Source organism: Myotis brandtii, unplaced genomic scaffold (assembly GCF_000412655.1).
Source record: "Myotis brandtii unplaced genomic scaffold, ASM41265v1 scaffold160, whole genome shotgun sequence".
NCBI classification, from domain to species: domain Eukaryota; kingdom Metazoa; phylum Chordata; class Mammalia; order Chiroptera; family Vespertilionidae; genus Myotis; species Myotis brandtii.
In genome coordinates this window covers 272,584-290,430 of record NW_005355833.1, presented here as the reverse complement: position 1 = coordinate 290,430, position 17,847 = coordinate 272,584, and the positions used below count along the sequence as shown (strand labels likewise).

General features: G+C 50.3%; 1 protein-coding gene across 1 annotated transcript in view; it reads left to right on the top strand.

Moving 5' to 3' along the window:
- The window catches only part of MEGF11 (multiple EGF-like-domains 11), a 270,798-nt gene that overhangs the window by 70,837 nt on the left and 182,114 nt on the right, over positions 1–17,847 (top strand). Inside the window, exon 5 of the mRNA XM_014536317.1 lies at positions 15,915–16,007. Coding sequence (XP_014391803.1) covers positions 15,915–16,007 — 93 coding nt within the window. The remainder of the gene's footprint in view (positions 1–15,914; positions 16,008–17,847) is intronic.

Here is a 17,847-nt window from a genome sequence, read left to right as displayed (position 1 = left end):
CTGGAATTGAACCCAGGACCCTTCAGTCTGAGGGCTGATGCTCTATCCACTTAGCCAAACTGACTGGGGCTGTAAAGAAATACTTTGGGCTTGCACTTGGGTAAGGAATGGTTTGGGTCAGGAGGATGGAAATCTTCTCTAAACTCTAGTCTGGGGAGGCCTGCGAATTCCCTGCTCATACATCAGGCTGTGGAGACTCTGAGAGTCTGTCCTGCCACCTCCCACCTTGTTCAGGCAGGAGCTGTGAGTGGTCCACATGGCGAATGAGTCATAGACTCTCAGGCCAGGGAGAGAAAGGGTCTTTTCAAAGAGGGCAGGAGATCCTTAAACACAGCTCGGCGAGAAACAAATACAGCCCAGGCTGCCAAGGGATGTGGTTGTGATGAGGACTAATTCATAAAAGCACCGGCTCCCATATGGTGGAGCCGAGGGGATTTAGGTGTCTCCAGTCTAGTCAAGATGCTGACAGGAAGGCAAGAGCGGGTGGAGGAGGCTGACGGTGACCTTCACAGCTGCCTTTCCCTTCCACTTTGCATTATTTTTATTAAAGCCCTAAATCAGTGGTGCTAAGTAGCTCCTGATTTAGCTGCTCGATAGCAATGAGATTTAAACCCAGCGGGACACGGGCTGTTCCCGCTGGGACATGAAGCAGCGGCGCTCATAGACCTGGGGTGGGCTTTGTCGTGCTGGCTGGCGGCAGCAGCCCCGCGGGAGTGCCCAAGACAAAAGGCTAACTTTGAAGAAAGGAAGGGCACTTCGCTGTGGGACACCACTGGTGCCAGCGACTCCCTCCTCCGAAGCTGTGGGCTCCTGTCACTTGGTTTCTCATCTGCTTCATTCCCAATAGAGAAGCCCTCCGAAGGCCTGTCATGTGGAATCGGGGGTGGGGAGCAGGAAAGGACGGACTCAGCACCAATATGGGCGAGTTCCGACGAGGCAGATTTCAGCCCAATGAAGCAAAAAGCTTCCTAGCAATCAGATCTGTTCATAAATCAAAGGGGATTCATTGATGCATCCATACGTTCAACAGATGTTCATGAAGCCTCTGTTCTGTGCCAGCACTGTGCCGGACCCGATGGCGAGAGAGAGGCATGGATTGGTTACCTCCTCTTTCAGAGGCTCCTGGTCCAGTTTTGAAGACAGTCAAACAAGCAAAGCAGTAATACGTAACCTGTGCGTTGACAGGGAAGAGTAGGTGCCACGGGAGCATGTACCAGGGACACCTAACCTATCGAGGTTGGCTAGAGACGGCTTCCTGAAATCGGCAACATGTAAGAGAGATGAATTAGCCAGGCAAAGAGGAGGCTGAAGAGGGTCTCTGGCAGAGAGGAGGGCATGTGCAAAGGCCCAGAGGTTGGAGAGAGTCTTTCTCACGTGAGGATGTGATGCGATTGAGTGAGGTTGGAGCAGGGTGACTGCTCCTGCTAGGAGAAGCGTCTCCGTAGACGTTTGGCACAGGAACGCCGCGCCCTCCCCCCTTAGGCGGGGGGCTCCAAACACTGGCTAAAGCAGTGACAGTGGGGACTCTAAGTACTTGGCCCCTTCTGTGAGGTGCTGTGGTTCTGAGCGCCTGCTGAAGTCCCTGAGTTCCGCATGTTCGCGTGTTGTGTGTGGGCCGCCTCCTCCAAATGATGGTATGATGGTAAGAGTTGGGATTAGTGGGGCCCTTGCTAAGAACCCACTCTGTCAACCCCTTTGCAGGCATTAAGGCCCACACAAGGCAGAACCAGGGGACAGGTTTTTAAATCAGAGCATTACGAAAATGCTCGACAAGCTTCGTGTTTTGCTTTCCTCATAGGTGGTGAGGATCAATTTCCCAAAGGAAAAATCAGTCAGTTGGAATGTGTCTTTCTGGAGAAAGTCTGGCATCTGTCAAATGGGGAAAAAAAGGGCCCAGGAAAAGATTTTCTTGGGTCGTGTGCTGGGGGTTGCTGACTCAGGCCCTATGCGCCAGCATCGTTAACAAGTTGAAAAGCTGTTGCTCCTTGCAGGAATGCAGGATTGGTGGTTTGAACAGCTCCACTTAGAAAATCCTTTACAAAGCGAGGAAAAGAGAGAGGGTACCAAGGGCGTCCACAGCAGATCTGCAGCCTGCAGCATCCATCAAGAGAATTGACTCAGCACCCCGCCTTTTAGCAGGCCCGTGGTTGGGTGTGATCGTTTTACATAGGAGCTCAGTAGGGACATTCTGACAAGTTGAGATTTTAATTGATAAACAATGATTGACAGCTGAGCCATGTGGAGGTGAGCCATAGAAGACAGGCTAGTGTCTTTGGGCGATTGGTAGAGATACAAGAGAGGTCCCCTGGGGAGTCTGTGATCTGACAAGGGCTTTGATGGTTGAGGGCCCCTAGGGCTGGGATGGGGTGGGGGGCCAAAACCCTAGACTGAAATCCTTCTTGTTGGGTTTTGCTGGAACAATTCTGTTTATTAGCTGGAGAGAAGCTGGAATTTTTCTAAAGAGCATTTCACTGTCCCACCACGGGGGCATTTAGAACTTGAACTCAGGTCTGTGCATTGCCCTGGTGTCTTAGCTGAATTATATATTGAACGCCAACCAAACTGGTATGGCTCACATTGGAGCCAGGTGGGGCTCTGTGTGAAGGGAAAGGAGATTCTTTGCAGATTTAGATACTTATTCATTCCACATATACTATTGAACACCTGCATTATGCCAGCTGTTGCGCTGGAACATAAGGATGAACTACACAGGCCTGTTCTTTGCCTTTGGGAGCTGACAGGAGACAGACAAGTGGCACAGAGAAGTTGGGACAAACTGGATGCTGTGGGAGCAGGGAGGAGACCCAACCCAGCCTGAGAGCAGTGCAGTCATGGAAGGCTTCCTGGAAGAAGTAGCATCTAAGTTAATGTGAAGTATAAGAAGAAGTAAGAGGTGAGAGAGCTGGAGAGCTGAGTTTTGGATGGAGTTTCAGGCTGTATGAAGGCCCAGGGTTGGGCCCATTCAGAACTGGAAGGAATACCATGTACCAAAGAAGAGAGGGCAGGAGGGAGGACTGAAGCTGGAGAAGTGAGAGGGCTGGAAGAAAGAAGGTAAAGGAAGTTTTCTTCCTGCAGAAAACCCTGAGGTAGAATTCCCATGATCTGTGAAAGCAGGGAAGGTTGATACAGTATCTGGCACATAGTAGGTACTCAGTAAATGTACTATGAATGGATGTCAAGTTGAGCATCCCCTCTCGGACCCCCTTCCCCTGTCTGCCAACATACAAAAGAATTACCTACCTTCTCTTGGGGCCCATCCTATACCCTGAACTGGCTGTGATTTTAGCATGAGGAACATTTTAGTGCCCTTGCCCACTGGCTCACTTACCCGCCCTCCCACTCACCTGATGCCCACCCACAGGCCCACTTTCTCACTATTACATTCTGAAAGTTGGTACTTCGGCTTTTTGCTTATGGTATTCCTAGTACAGTGTCTGGCGTATAGTAGGTGCTTAATAAATGTTTTTTTGAGTGAGTGACTGCTCCGAGGCAGGGAGATGGAATAGATGGCCTTGAAGAAAAAAAAAAAGTTAGGTTCCATGTGCCAGGCTTTGTTCTAAGCAGTTTCCATGTACTGATTTAACTTAGCAACCAACTTATGAGGTAGAGGACCACTGTCCCAATTTGAAAGATGAGAAAACTGAGGCCAGAGAAGTAAAGCACCTTCCCTGAGGTCATACAACTAGAAGGTGGCAGAACCAGAACTCGAATCCAGACAACCTGGCTCCCAGGTCCGTTCTTGGATCTCCCACAATCCTGGCCTGTCATGATCAGCACTAAGCCCTCCTCCCTCTGCGTACCACTCTCTGAGGGGGGGCGCCCAAGGCTCTAAAGGGCCAGAGGGACTCCTTGGGAGGAAGGGGTTAAGAGCAGGAGGAGTATTCACCATCTGGGGGTCCCAAGGGCAGGGTAAGGCCTGGCCACTTCTGCCTTTAGGGCTTCTCTTCGTAACCCCTGCCCAGGGGCCCAGCACACAGCAGACTTGAGAGTGAATGCATGTGCGAGTGGGAATTTGCATGAATAAGCAGAGGGTATATGGGAGCAGAAAGGACCTGGGATGCAGGGACGCTGCCCCAAGTTCACATTTCCCCCCAGAAGCATAACCAGTGCTTCTCCGTGAGAGAAAGGGCCTGGCAGCCAGTCTGTGGCCTCCTTTTTTCATGCTCCTTTTAGAAACGGAGGAGGAAAGGGGTATGTGGGTGACCTAGGACTCACCACTGCGCTGAACCTGGGTTGTCTCCTTCCCTGCCCCCAGCCCCACACCTCCAGTGAATAAGGAATTCTTTACGGATCCAACGCAGGCCATCCTCTCATCCTTTGAGCTGGAAATGAGCCGTGTGGGTCGTCTTGGGTGGACTGCATCTGGGGCCATGGCCCTGAGAAGAGGAATATGAATAACAACAGCATAAAAAACAACCAGCCAGCAACAATTATCACTCACCCCTGGTTCTAGGCGCTTTGCATGAACTCGTTTATTCTTTGCAATAGCTCTCTAAGTCCACAGCCATTTTATAGGTGAGGAAGCTGAGGACAGACAGGTTGCTCAAGGATGAGCAGCTAATGAGTGGCAGAACAGGGACCCAGGCTTTTAGATAATGCTGGACTGCCAAGGCATAAAACTCAGCCAGGGTAGCACTGAATTACGAATTATGAGTGGCTATGAGCCAACTCAGCAGGCAAGGTGGGGGTGGCAGACCCCTGACTACCCAGTCCCAGAGTCCTGTATGAGCCTCCCCAGGACCCCCCATTAGGGAGAAGAGGAACCTATAGGCCTACAGGCCCGAGACCAAGACAGTGCTTGGCTTTTAATGTCCTTCCATCTTATCAGCCCTGTAGGTGAAATGCTTCTTTTAAAAAAAACTGACTATTCATGTCTTGGAGCCAGATATGACCACAGCAATTAAAAGCCAGCTCTAGATGTGCTGAGAGGAAGGGCTAGCCATCTTGGCTTTCCCTGGCTCTGGGGGGGACTCAAGGTTGGCAGTTATAGAGGAATAAATGATACACACCTATGATTGTTTTAGAATTCCCTTGGTGACTCCCTGACATAGACTCTCACACACCCACGTACCCCTGCCCACGTTCCGTGTGACCTTGGGCATGGCAGGATCGCTGGTGCTAAGTGTGTCACTTTGGAATTGGCACGCAGGTCCACTCCGATGTAGGTCATTTTATTTCCAAGCAGAATCAAATGACAGCCTGATCTGAGGTACCTGCCAAGAATGCTAATGGAGGGCTGATCAATGTGCCTTGGAGCTCTGGGGAAAACTCCAGGAGCCATATGCTGCGGAATTCTGGGAGGCCACTGCTCCTCTCCCTGGCTCCCAAGCCTTCTTTTGTCCTAACTGGGTATCAGGCTAGTTGGCCAGGAGCATGGAAGTTGTCTTTATTTATCTTGACCTTTTCGTGTAATTTTTATAGTTCCATTAACTAGTAAGACCATTTGCAAACCACCAAGCAGAATATATTACCACGAGCACCTCAGGGATTTGCGGGTCATCTTGGGCGGAATGCTAATCAGATCGAGGACCGAGAGCTTCCCACAAACAAGGGCCTTAGAGAAGGACTGGTGTTTTCTCAGCAGTTTGCAGAGGAGACCCCATGTCTGACCTGGCCCCTTTGCTCAATGCCAAGATCCTCAGACTGGGTCCTGGGCTGCTGATGCAGGCTCACCCCTGTCCCAGGGCTGACGCTCTGCCCCTGCACCTGTACCTCGGGCACATGTGTCCCATGCCAAGCTCTGTGCCTGCATTTGTGGAACGGATTCTTCTCAAACTTGGCTTGAATCAGTGAGGTAGTGATTAGCAACCAGTGGGGTAGAGGACCATTGTCCCCATTTTAAAGATGCTACAGCCGAGCCCTAGGCTCCCAGAGCTGGAAGGGACATTTGGACTAGGTCGTGCAATTCCTTCATTTCACACACAGAAACTGAGACCAGAAGAGGTGAAAAGTCGGTGGCAGGTCTGGCGCTGGAGCTTACTTATCTCAGCCTGTGGTCGGAGTGGTGGTGGGACATGTGGTTAAGAGCAGGCCTTGCAGCATCACACAGATGTGGGTTCAGTTCTCGTCTTCGACACTGAATCAGGGTCCCAGCAAGAAACCGATGGCATGTTCACTGAGAGTTTAATAAAACATTTATTAGGGCATGGGAGGGGTAAGGGACACCAGTAATGGATGGTGCAGCATTGAGGGCTAGCAACCAAGGAGAGCCACTGCATGCCTGCCCCCCACTCACACACTCCCCAGCCTGGAGCTAATGGGGAGAGGACCACCATCACCAACCCATGGCCCAGCCTCCCACCTCCTGCTGCTATTTGCCATTGGCTAAACCCATCCAAAAGCCAGAGGGCAAAGAAGCCAGTTAGTGCGTCCATGGAGATGCCCCTCTCCGGGCACAGACAAGGGTGGAGAAGGGAGGGGAGTGACCGGGGGAGCAAATGGAGAAAATCTAGCATATGCATTTTTAGGGGGTAAAAATGTGTTCTTTGTTTATACATAAAGCACAGATATACATACAGTACACACAGATATATAGTGTATCGATGGTAGTAGCATTTCATGGGAGGGGGTGATTAAGAAAAAATGTTTAAAATGAGTCCTGGTTGGGCTTGTGGGGAGGACAATCATGAAAATGAGGTTGAGAAACACGGTTCTAGCGCAGCCCCTTGGCCACTTTCTGTGGTGTGGAGTCCTCTCTCTAAGTGGAGTAGTAGGTTGAGAAACACGGTTCTAGCGCAGCCCCTTGGCCACAATGAGAATTTGCAGTTGTTCAGTCCTTTCTGTGGTTTGGAGTCCTCTCTCTAAGTGGAGTAGTGAAAATACCTGCCTCAAGAATGAAATGGGGCCATGGCATCTCAGTGCTGAGCAAAGAGAAAGGATGTATCATTTGGTCTCTTTTTCATACACTTCTTTACTAGTGTCTATCGAACAAGACCATCGATTATAACACAGTGGTCACGAAATCATCCGTATGTCTTGTCCCCAGCCCCGGGGGAAGGAGAGGTCTGCAATAAAGTGCCAGGTGAGCATTTGTGGCCGCTGAAGGTTATGCCCCCGGCTTGACGGCCCCTGTCCCTTTAGGCGGACACTTTAGAAAGGAGACCGGTGTCATCAGCATTTCCTACGCACATTTTGAGCTTCTGACCATAATGGATGATGAGTAAATGATACATGAATAGAAGGGGAGAAGGGGTCTGAAATGTCTCATAGTCCGATTTTTTCATCAAACCAGGAAACCTCTAGCGCAGGAGGCTCCATAAAGCATCAGATAGTAAATATTTCAGGCTTTGCTGACCAGCAGTCTCCGTGGCAACAACTCAGCTCTATCCTTGCAGTGTAAAAGCAGCCATGCACATTATGTAAATGAATGGGCCTGGCTGTGCTCCAACAAAACATAGCAGTGGGCAGCCAATGGGGTTGGGCCTGGGAGTCACGGCCAGCCTGCCGGCCGCTGCCCTCCAGCATCTGTAGGTCCTCTGTGCTCCGCTTGAGTGTTACCAGTGATGGGTTGCTCCCTGCCTGTGGAATCAGCCCTGTGAACTACTGAACCCATTCTGGTGTTAGGAAGTCTTGCTTTTGGGTTAGACTGAAATCTGCCCCCTTGCCATGTACGTCCGTGGGTCTCTGTTCTGTGTGGGACAGAGTGGCTTCCACTTTGCTTTCAGCCTGTCAGCTGGCTGTGACCTGGCCCCCACCCAATGCTTTCTTCTCCAGGCTACACAGTATCCCCCAAGCCCCAACCTGTCGTGTGTCCACACCCTCTGCTTCCTGAGTCTTCTCCCCGAGTTTGCCAGAGCACAGGTACTCAGAGGGATCACCATCAGACCCACACAGAGTATCTGTGAGTCATGGCTCACGAGGAGATCGGGGATGTTGAAGATTCTGGTTTTACCCTCAAGGAGCTCACAGTCTACTTCAGCGGTTCTCAACCTGTGGGTCGTGACCATTGGAAAACACATATAGCATATCAGCTATTTACGTTACAGTTCATAACAGTAGCAAAATTACAGTTATGAAGTAGCAACGAAAATAATTTTATGGTTGGGGTCACCACAACATGAGGAACTGTATTAAAGGGTCGTGGCACTAGGAAGGTTGACTCTAGTTGGAGAGACTAGATGAACCCATGCTAAAGGGGGATGTGGCAGGAGACAAAGTGTGCTGTGTTCCCCCAGAGAGTACCATGGGATTCAGAGGAGAAGGAGGCTTCTGTGGGTTTGGCCAGTCAGAGGGAACCTCATGTGGATTAGGGGATTCTAGTGGGAAAATATTTCACTTTCATTAATGTGCAAACTAGGGTGGCTGTGCCCTCCTACCTTCTTGGTGGCGATGGGTGACGGAGGCTGTATCTGGCCTTGGTGACTCAGGTGGCCCAGGTTGGGGAGCCCAATGGAAGCATCTTAAGCTTCCAGCTGCCGTAAGGTGACATGGTGAGCCAGAGCAGCCCTAGGAGCATCATGGGTGTCAGCAGTCGAAGGAGCCTTAAGGATGATGTGTTCCAATGTCCTTGTTTTACAGTCGAGAGAGAAATACCCAGAGTTGTATGTTTGGTAGTACAGAGCCTGAATCCGCACTCCGTTCTCCTGGCTCCTCTAATCCAGGACAGAAGCCAGGAGTCCCTGTGTCAAGAGGAGAGGTTTACTAGGCCATAGAAAGGGGATGGGATTGGGGGGACAGGAGGTGGGACTAGAGCCATGGTGGCCATCCAGGCATTTCCTGGAGGGATGGGCGGGTTGGCAGTGCATGGTGATTCTTAGCTCAGTGGGACTTCAGGCCTCATCTGGCTTAGTCTTGATTTAGAGTCGCAGGGCCCAGAGAGGAAGGGGAGTTGCTCGATAGCACTGAGCTCGATGCTGGTAGACGCAAGCCCAGGTCTCTTCACACCACAGCTGAGCTTGTTCTGCTGCACCCGCACCACCATCCCTCAGGTCCCCCAGCCCCCTGGTTCCACAGGCCAGGAACAGCCTGAGCAAAGGGGCAGGTGCAGAGGTTTGGTGGCTTTTCTGTGACTGAGCTCTGAAGCTGAGCTCGGGGAGACAGCCACTCCCTGCTCACGTGTATTTTGGTGTCTCTTCTGGCACAGGTGGCTCTCTCCCTGTGGCCCACAAGTAATGAGCACCTATGTACCGGGAAGCATGAGGGCTTAAAAAGGCCAAGTAGGAAGTGGCTCTGTCCCTCAGGGGCTGGAGATCTTCAAGGGAGAGACAGGTGCTGACCCAGCAACTCCCTCACGGTGACCTGGGATGGCCTATGACAGGGGTTGAGGCAGCATGTGTGAAAGCTCCAAGGCCTGGCACTCAGTACATGCTGAGAATGGTAGTGCAGATAAGTGGACGCTGAGATAAGTGGTAGCACCTCTTAGCTGTCCTAGACATCAAGTCAAGACCCCATAGTGAGAGAGTGTGTGTATGTGTGTGTGGGGGAGAAATAATAATAGCACTTATGCTCATTGAGCACTTCTGTGTGCCAGGCACTGGTCTAAGCACTTCACATGTATTGTTTCATTAAATCTTTGCAACAACCCATGGAGTAGGTACAGTCATTCATTGCTTGACAATAGGGATACGTTCTGAGAAATGTGTCCTTAGGTGATTTCATCGTTGTGTGAACATCGTTGTGCACTTACACAAACCTAGATGGTACAGCCCACTGCACACCTCGGCTGTGTGGAATAGCCCCTTGCTCCCAGGCTACCAGCCTGTGCAGCATGTTACTCTACCGAATACTGTAGACAATTGTAGCGCAATGGTATTTATGTATCTGAAGATACCCAAACACAGAAAAAGTACAGTAAAAAAAAGCACAAAAGATAAAAGACGACACACCTATACAGGGCACTTGTCATGAATGGAGCTTGCAGGACTGACTGGAAGTGGCTCTGGGTGAGGCCATGAGTGAGTGGTGAGTGACTGTGGAGGCTAGGACAGTACTGCACACGACTGTGGGCTTCATAAACATTGTACACATAGTTACACTAAATTTACAAAAAAATTTTCTCTTTCTTTAGTAATAGATTGCTTTTAGCTTACTGTAATTTTTAAACATTTTTATCTTTATTGTTGAAAATATTGCAGATGTCCATTTTTTTCCTTCCCCATTGATTCCTTCTACCCTGCACCTGCCCCTCCCAGACCTTCACCACGCTATTGTCTGTGTCCATGGGCTATGCATAGATGCATATAAGTTGCCCAGTTAATCACGCCCATCCACCCACCCTCCCTGGCCTTCCTTCTGAGGTTCAGTCTGTTCCATGCTTCTATGTTTCTGGATCTATTCTGTTCATCAGTTTATTTTGTTCATTAGATTCCACATATGAATGAGATCATGTGATACTTGTCTTTCTCTGACTGGCTTATTTTGCTTAGCATAATATTCTCCAGGTCCCTCCATGCTGTCTCAAATGGTAAGAGATCCTTCTTTTTTACTGCTGCATAGTATTCCATGGTGTAAATGTACCACAGCTTTTGTATCCACTCATCTACTGATGGGCACTTGGGCTGTTTCCAGATCTTGGCTATTGTAAATTGTGCTGCTAAAACATAGAGGTGTATATATTTTTTCCTGATTGGTATTTCAGGTGTATTAGGGTATATTCCTAGAAGTGGGATCACTGGGTCAAATGGCAGTACCATATTTAATTTTTTGAGGAAACTCCATATTATTTTCCATAATGGCTGCACCAGTCTGCATTCCCACCAGCTGTGTACTGGGGTTCCCTTTTCTCCACATCCTCGTCAGCACTTGTCATTTGTTGATTTATTGATGGTAGCTATTCTGGCATGTATGAGGTGATACATCATTGTCATTTTAATTTGCATCTCTCTGATGATTAGTGACTTTGAGCATGTTTTCATACGTCTCTTGGCCTTCTGTATGTCTTCTTTGGAGAAGTGTCTATTTAGGTCCTTTGCCCATTTTTTGACTGTAACTTTTTAAATTTATACATTTTAAAAATTTGTTAGCTTCTCAATTGTTTTGTAATAACAGCTTAAAGCACAAACACATTGTATAGCTGCACAAAATATTTTATTTCTTTATATCTTTATAAGATTTTTTTTCTACTTAAATTTTTTGTTTCCACTTTTCAGACTTTTTTTGTTAAAGGCTAAGATGCAAACGCACACATTAGTCTAGGCCAGTGATGGCGAACCTTTTGAGCTCGGCGTGTCAGCATTTTGAAAAACCCTAACTTAACTCTGGTGCCGTGTCACATATAGAAATTTTTTGATATTTGCAACCATAGTAAAACAAAGACTTATATTTTTGATATTTATTTTATATATTTAAATGCCATTTAACAAAGAAAAATCAACCAAAAAAATGAGTTCGCGTGTCACCTCTGACACACGTGTCATAGGTTCGCCATCACTGGTTTAGGCCTACACAGGGTCAGGATCATCAATATCACTGTCTCCCACCTGCACATCTTCCCCACAGGAAGGTCTTCAGGGGCAGTGATGTGCATGGAGCTGGCATCCCTGTGATAACAGTGCCTTCTTCGGGAGCACCTCCTGCAGGACCTGCCTCAGGCTCTTCTTGGGGGAGGTGTCACTCTTTTCAGAAACATATCCATGGTGATTTGCTCAGTTTGTTTTCTTTCTTTCTTTCTTTCTTTCTAATAAATTTGCTTGTAAGCAGATAATGTATCATGAACATTTCTCTCTTTAATGAAAACCGTTTAATGCTGGGGACCATGTTTTCAAGCTTTTATTTATTTTTTAAATTATGTTCTTATTGATTTTAGAGAGAGAAACATCGATGTGAGAGAAAAACATTGATGGGTTGCTTCCTGACAGGGGATCAAACCCGAAACCTGGGCATGTGCCCTGACTGGGAATTGAACCGGCCAGCTTTCAGTTGCACGGGGATGATGCTTAACCAACTGAGCCACACTGGCCAGGGCTGTTTTCAAACTTTTAAAGAGGCTTGTTAGAGTTGGCAAAAGCTTCTGCTAAACCCTTCACTATGTAATCTTATGGGACCCCTGTCATATATGCAATCTGTTATTGACTGAAACATTGTTGTGTGATGTATGACTGTACTATTGTCCCCATTTTACAGATGAAAAAACTGAGGCATGGAAGATTAAGTACTTGCTTATTGTCCTATAATTGTAGCTGTAGCTTAGCTCATCTTTTACCCTGGCCTCTCCACCAGGGGTAGCGTTGGAACTGCCCTTCACACCATCCCCAACCAGTGGTCTGTCAGTAGGTCCCTACAGCCTACCCCGTGTGTCCAGGACCTGAGTGAAAGGTGAGAGAGAGGGAGATGACCTACATGTGAAGGATAAAAGGGGCTCAGCCATCGCAAGGACCCTCCCCCAGGTCTGAGGACACCCTACAGAGAATAACAGCAAGACTCATACAGCACTTCCTGTATATACCCCAGGCACTGCTCTGGGTCCTTTGTCAACTCCTTTCATCCTCACACGCAGCCTGAGGCCGGTCCTGTCACTGTCCCCCATTGAACAGATGGGGACTGACGCAGAGAGGGTAGTAATTGGCCCACGGTCTAGAGCTACTAAGTAGCATCGCTGGGTCCAGACTGGCTTTCTGGGTGCAGACTGTGCTCTTAACCATGATACCAAGCTGTTTCTCGCTAAAAATGCCTGTGGCACCTGGGGTGTTGGGAGGAGGACCAAGGCAGGACAGTAGACTGGGGGAAGCTGAGAGAGCAGTAGTTCACATTTCTCAGTGGGGCCAGGAGAGGGCCTGGCCTCAGTCACACAGTCTGTCACGAGCAGCAGATGTCTGTGAAGTAAAGGATAGAGGGATCAACCAAATGCACCCATTGTGAGTTACAGGAGCAGAGAAGAGGGAGATCAGGGTGGCAGGCTCAGCCCCACTTAGGGGGTCAGCTGGTGGGGGTGGGAGCTGGAGTCAGAGAGAATGCTCTAGGAGCAGTTGCTATATAAGTCCCTGCCCTCTGTAGAGGGGCTGCCCCTGCTGGGTAACCCCAGAGCTCTGGCGTGGGAGTCAGCCACCCAGCGCCAGGCTCATGGGTCTCACCTCCAGCCACCCCTCCTCAGGAGACTCTCCCTGCAGCACCCCCATCTCAGTCTGTCCCCGCCAGGTACACTAACACACAGTGGCCCAAATGCCAAATCTGGCCATCTGAGCCTGGGCATTTACTATCAATATTTCATGCCTCAAACAGCACTGTCTAAACAACACCTATGAAATATGAATGGATTGAGGTTTCGACAAACAAATAGCCCAGGCATAATACCAGGGGGAGGAGGGGAGAGGGATAATGAGGTCCGGAGGGACCACATGGAGTCAGGCCAAGGGTTTGTGGGGCGTAGTCCTCAGTGTGCTGGGTACAGGGCTGAGCTGGGGAGGGCCCGAGGGAAGAGGCAGTGTGGAGTGGAGCCTGCTCAGTGAGCTGAAGGCCTTCACTTCCAGCTGGGGGGGGGGGGGGCGCAGGAGGTGGGTCAGAGGTCAGGTTTTTAGGGTCAGAGAAAGGCGAGGGTTGGTAGGGTGCTGGTGATCCCCGCCCCCCAGTCCCTCCGTTGAGCAGCTCTGAGCCCCCTTCTCAGCCCCACCCTGTAGATGCTCCTCTGTCCTCTCTCTCCAGCTCTCACCCTCCTGGGGGTCAACCACAGCACCCCTATGTTGTTCCCTCTGGACCGGCTCCCCCAGCCCCTGAGGCTTCTGGGCAGGGGAGGACTCCCATCTGGGTGACATGTGAAGGCCCCGTGGTCTTGGGCACCTCTCATCTCCCTCTGCCTTCACAGGCCTCTGTCCCCAGGAGCCTCGTCCCCAAGCCCCTTCCTCCCTGGCCAAGAAGCCACATATGTCCACGAGGCCAGGGCACGGAGGCCTCAGTTTCTCCATGTTTACAGTGACGGGGTTGGGCATGATTTTCTCTGACACTTGGTAGGTTCACTGCCCTCTCTACACCTGACAGAACCCCCAGGGATCAAAGAGTTGCTTTCTGATCAGAAAGCAGGGGGAGGTGTCATGAGCTAATCTGACAGGCTGATGGGAAGGGTCTGCTGGAAGGCAGAGGGGCCCAGCTGTGGAGCATGCTGGGACCTCAGCCGGTGGGAGTGAGAGATGGAGGGAAGAGGGAGCAGCTGAGGCCAGAGCTGGGAGCTGGCTGGGCCCAGCCAGAGGGTGGGGAGGGACACATGGTGTCCAGCATATATTGGGAACATTGACCCATTCGAGCTTGTTTGGAAAGTCTGGAGGGAGCCCGGGGAGCCAGGGCAGCAGGGATGACCAGCTGGGGTCTTGTTAGCAGCCGGGTGAGCAGCTCATGTAGTTCTAAGACAGTGGTTCTCAACCTTCTGGCCCTTTAAATACATACAGTTCCTCATGTTGTGACCCAACCATAAAATTATTTTTGTTGCTACTTCATAACTGTAATGTTGCTACTGTTATGAATCATAATGTAAATATCTGATATGCAGGATGGTCTTAGGCGACCCCTGTGAAAGAGTCGTTCGACCGCCACAGGGGTCTCGACCCACAGGTTGAGAACCGCTATTCTAAGAGGAGCTGGTCGCTGGAGTCAGGGTCCGGCCGGTTTCCCCAGCAAGAAGTAGGATAGCTGGTAGGTCCCGGAGCTCCAAGTGAGGGGCTGTGGAAGTCTTCAACACAAACCGGAACTCTGCCCAAAGCCACTTGTACCCATGAGGACTTTGGTGCCAGGGCTCTCACAGAGGACAAGCTGACTGCAGACCACTCACCAGGGGGCATCTGAAGTGGCTCTTCTGGGTCTGCCGTGCCTGGAGGCCTGGCCAAAGCTAAGGCAACAGCGTCAGGGTCAGCATCTGTGTTTAGGAGGGGCCAGAGGACACCACACCAACATGAAATGGGCTTTGTTGTCTAACTTCTTGGTGGGTTCTCAAGCCAGGCAGTGGATGTGGAAGCAGGGGGGTGTTTGTAGCTCAGGGACAGCCTTTATGATCGGGGCCACCTGCTGCCCCAGGCCAGTGCTAGGCAGAGAGAAGGGCGCTAGCTGCTTGTCCGAAGAATGTGCTTCATCTAGCTCCCTCCTACGAAACGGGCAGGGTTGGTGGTAGCTGCTGACTTCCCAAGCTCACACAATTGGCGGGGGTGGCCATGGGGTCTTCTGTAATCCTTCACTGATGGCTTAGATGGTGGGGCAGATCTCTCAGGAGCAAATGACCTTGAGGAAATGTGGAGGTCAGAGGAAGAGAGCAGTAATCTCTCCCTGCCTCAAAGTACTGCCAATAAGCCATCTCCGCGCTGGAGTAGTTGATGGAAACTTCGCCGTTGTTGCTTCCCAGCTCAGGAGGCTATAGCTTTTGACTGCCTGATAAAACATTGCCAGGCACCTCCTAATTACAATTATCATTATCGTGGATGTCTTTCTTAATTACTTTCTTATAATTAGCAGTTGCCTTTTCCTCAGCATTTGTGTACTTTGCAGATTTGCTGACATTTGAGAGCCTCAAAAATAGGGACATTTGGGGAGGAGGGCCGAAAGATGGGGGAAGCAGGAGAGGAACCCATTCTTTTCAAGTAGCCTGATAGATTTCATGGCAGAAAGCAATTGGGGAAAGCAAATGATGGGTGTGACAGGTCATTTCCTGAGCAGATGGGGAAAGAGCAAGGGTGTGGATGGAGGGGTTGGGCTTCATGGAGAGTCTCCGAGTGTTAAGCCTTGGAGAAGACATTCTTGAAAAGCCACCAAGGCTGCCATTCTTCAGGCTTGGGTTTCATCTCAGAAACAAGGCTGGGATGAAGCACACTCTTGTGGGATGCATTTCGGAGTTAATTAAATAGCTGAGGTCTGGGGTGGCTTGAGTTTTCTCCAACGCCAGTGATGCGTTCGGCACATCCATGGGCCTGGGGGAGTCATTGTAAAGTGGTTTATGCTCCTTGACCAGATGGTTGGTTTTCATTGTCTGTTCCTGTTCTTCCTCCCTCTCTCCCGCCCCGTAGCCCTGTGTACGGAGGAGTGCGTGCACGGCCGCTGTGTTTCCCCCGACACCTGCCACTGTGAGCCTGGCTGGGGAGGACCCGACTGCTCCAGCGGTGAGTCTGGGGTCTTTGAGGGTTGGATGGCCCCTGGCTCTGGCTCAGGAGGGCCTGGGCTGAGTACAGGCTGAATTATTCGTGTTGGGCTGCAGCTGCCTGGGCTAGCGCGGGCATCAGGGGAAAGGCCTACCTGCAGTTTGGTGCATGATGGTACGTGGAGGAGAGGGTGTGAGGGGCGTGGGGGTAACGGTTTGTGGAGTTCTGGAGCAGCATTGTGTGTTGTATGTGTATGTGTGGGGATTGTGGTGTCATCTGTACAACTCTGACTTTTGATAAAACACCTTGAGGTGCAGACCCAGGAATTCACTGTGGTCAAGGCCTGGTCCTTAGTTTTGCTGGTCCAAAGGCTTAGTTTTGTGGGTGCTCATAGAGGCTCAGGGGACTGACTCATGAGCCTGGTGGGCACTGGGATGCCTCTGTCCAAAGGTAGGAGAACGGGACACTTGTAGGGGAAGGTACCTGTGCTTCCCATCTCTCTGGGGAAGGCTTCCTGGTGAGCAGGGAGTGAGGTGGATGCTCTTGGGACTGATCAAGTGACACACAGGACATTGTCTCCACTGTGGGGCTGGCCAATGAGAGGATGGGTATTCATAACAGCTGCTCAGGGGAGTCCTTTGCAAATCCTTCCCTTCTGGCTGATTTCCCCTAAATACTTACAACTGACCCCCTTTCCAATGGTGCATCTTGCAATCCATGATTGGTTAAGACATGGTCTTACTTGATTTTCAAAGAGGGCTTGATAGTGTTGAAGCCCATTTTCTTCCTGTTTGAGGTGGGGTAGAGTGACTTTCCTGTTTATTGTGACTTGAGTAGATCACATAGCTAAGCTAATCCATTAGGGATCCAGCCCCATTATTGACCCATCTTTGGAAGCCACTGTCCCATGGTGACTACAGTGGTGGTGAAAACATGGAGAGGGAATGTTGGGTGGCCCAATGTGGTGCTTTTGTCTCTTTTCACTCTCTGCTGGGGTGGAAACATCTAATTATGGTCCTTTTTTTCTAAAGGCCTTTCCTGGAGCCTCCGTGTCTGCCTGGTACATGAGAGCATACTGACCAAAGCAAGGCTGGGTGTGCTTTTGTTTTGAGCCTGGGTGGTTATCTCGGATCAGGGAGTCCAAGGTCCATTTGGGTTCAAAAGACTCTCCAATGTGTTGGTGACTGGGGTGGGGGGGGCACCTTCTCCCGTCAGTTTCACCGCTTTGAGGTGTGCCGCACTGAGACAGGACAGGGCCAGGGACTCCTCCAGACAATGAAGGGTAAACCTGAGGGACACGCGAGTTAACGGAGTGTGCTCAACCAGTCTTTCTGTGGACGACAGGAAACATGCTGGTTGAAATACCTGAGAGCTTTTCCCCCCTTGTCCGTGTTCTGTTTTGTGTAATTTTTCTTACAATGAATCTTTGATGAAGAACTATCTAAGTTGGATTAGGTGAGCTCTGCTGGGACAGATCTGCTTGCTGCTGCTGGATTATAATGTCAAGGGCAGCCTGATGGAGGCTGAAATACATCCTGAGTCCCAGGGGCCCCGAGTGCATATAAATCACCATTCGGTACCAGTGTGTTTGGTGCTTATGATGTGCTGGACTGTGCTGGGCAGGGAGCAGGCCCTGGAGGGTTTTTCAGGCATGGGCCTCTCAGGGTTTCCGATCTGGGGAAGGAACTAGAATGAAGGCAGCACTCGACGAACAGGACCAGGCGGTTTAGAGTAAACTTTGCCTCTGGAGTGAGTTTATCAAGCACGTAGGGAAACAGCCTTGTTACTTTATATTACAAAACAGGGCTCCCCAATTTCTTCACCCTCAAATCAGTCATCAGACTTGGTGCTGAGCAGCCAC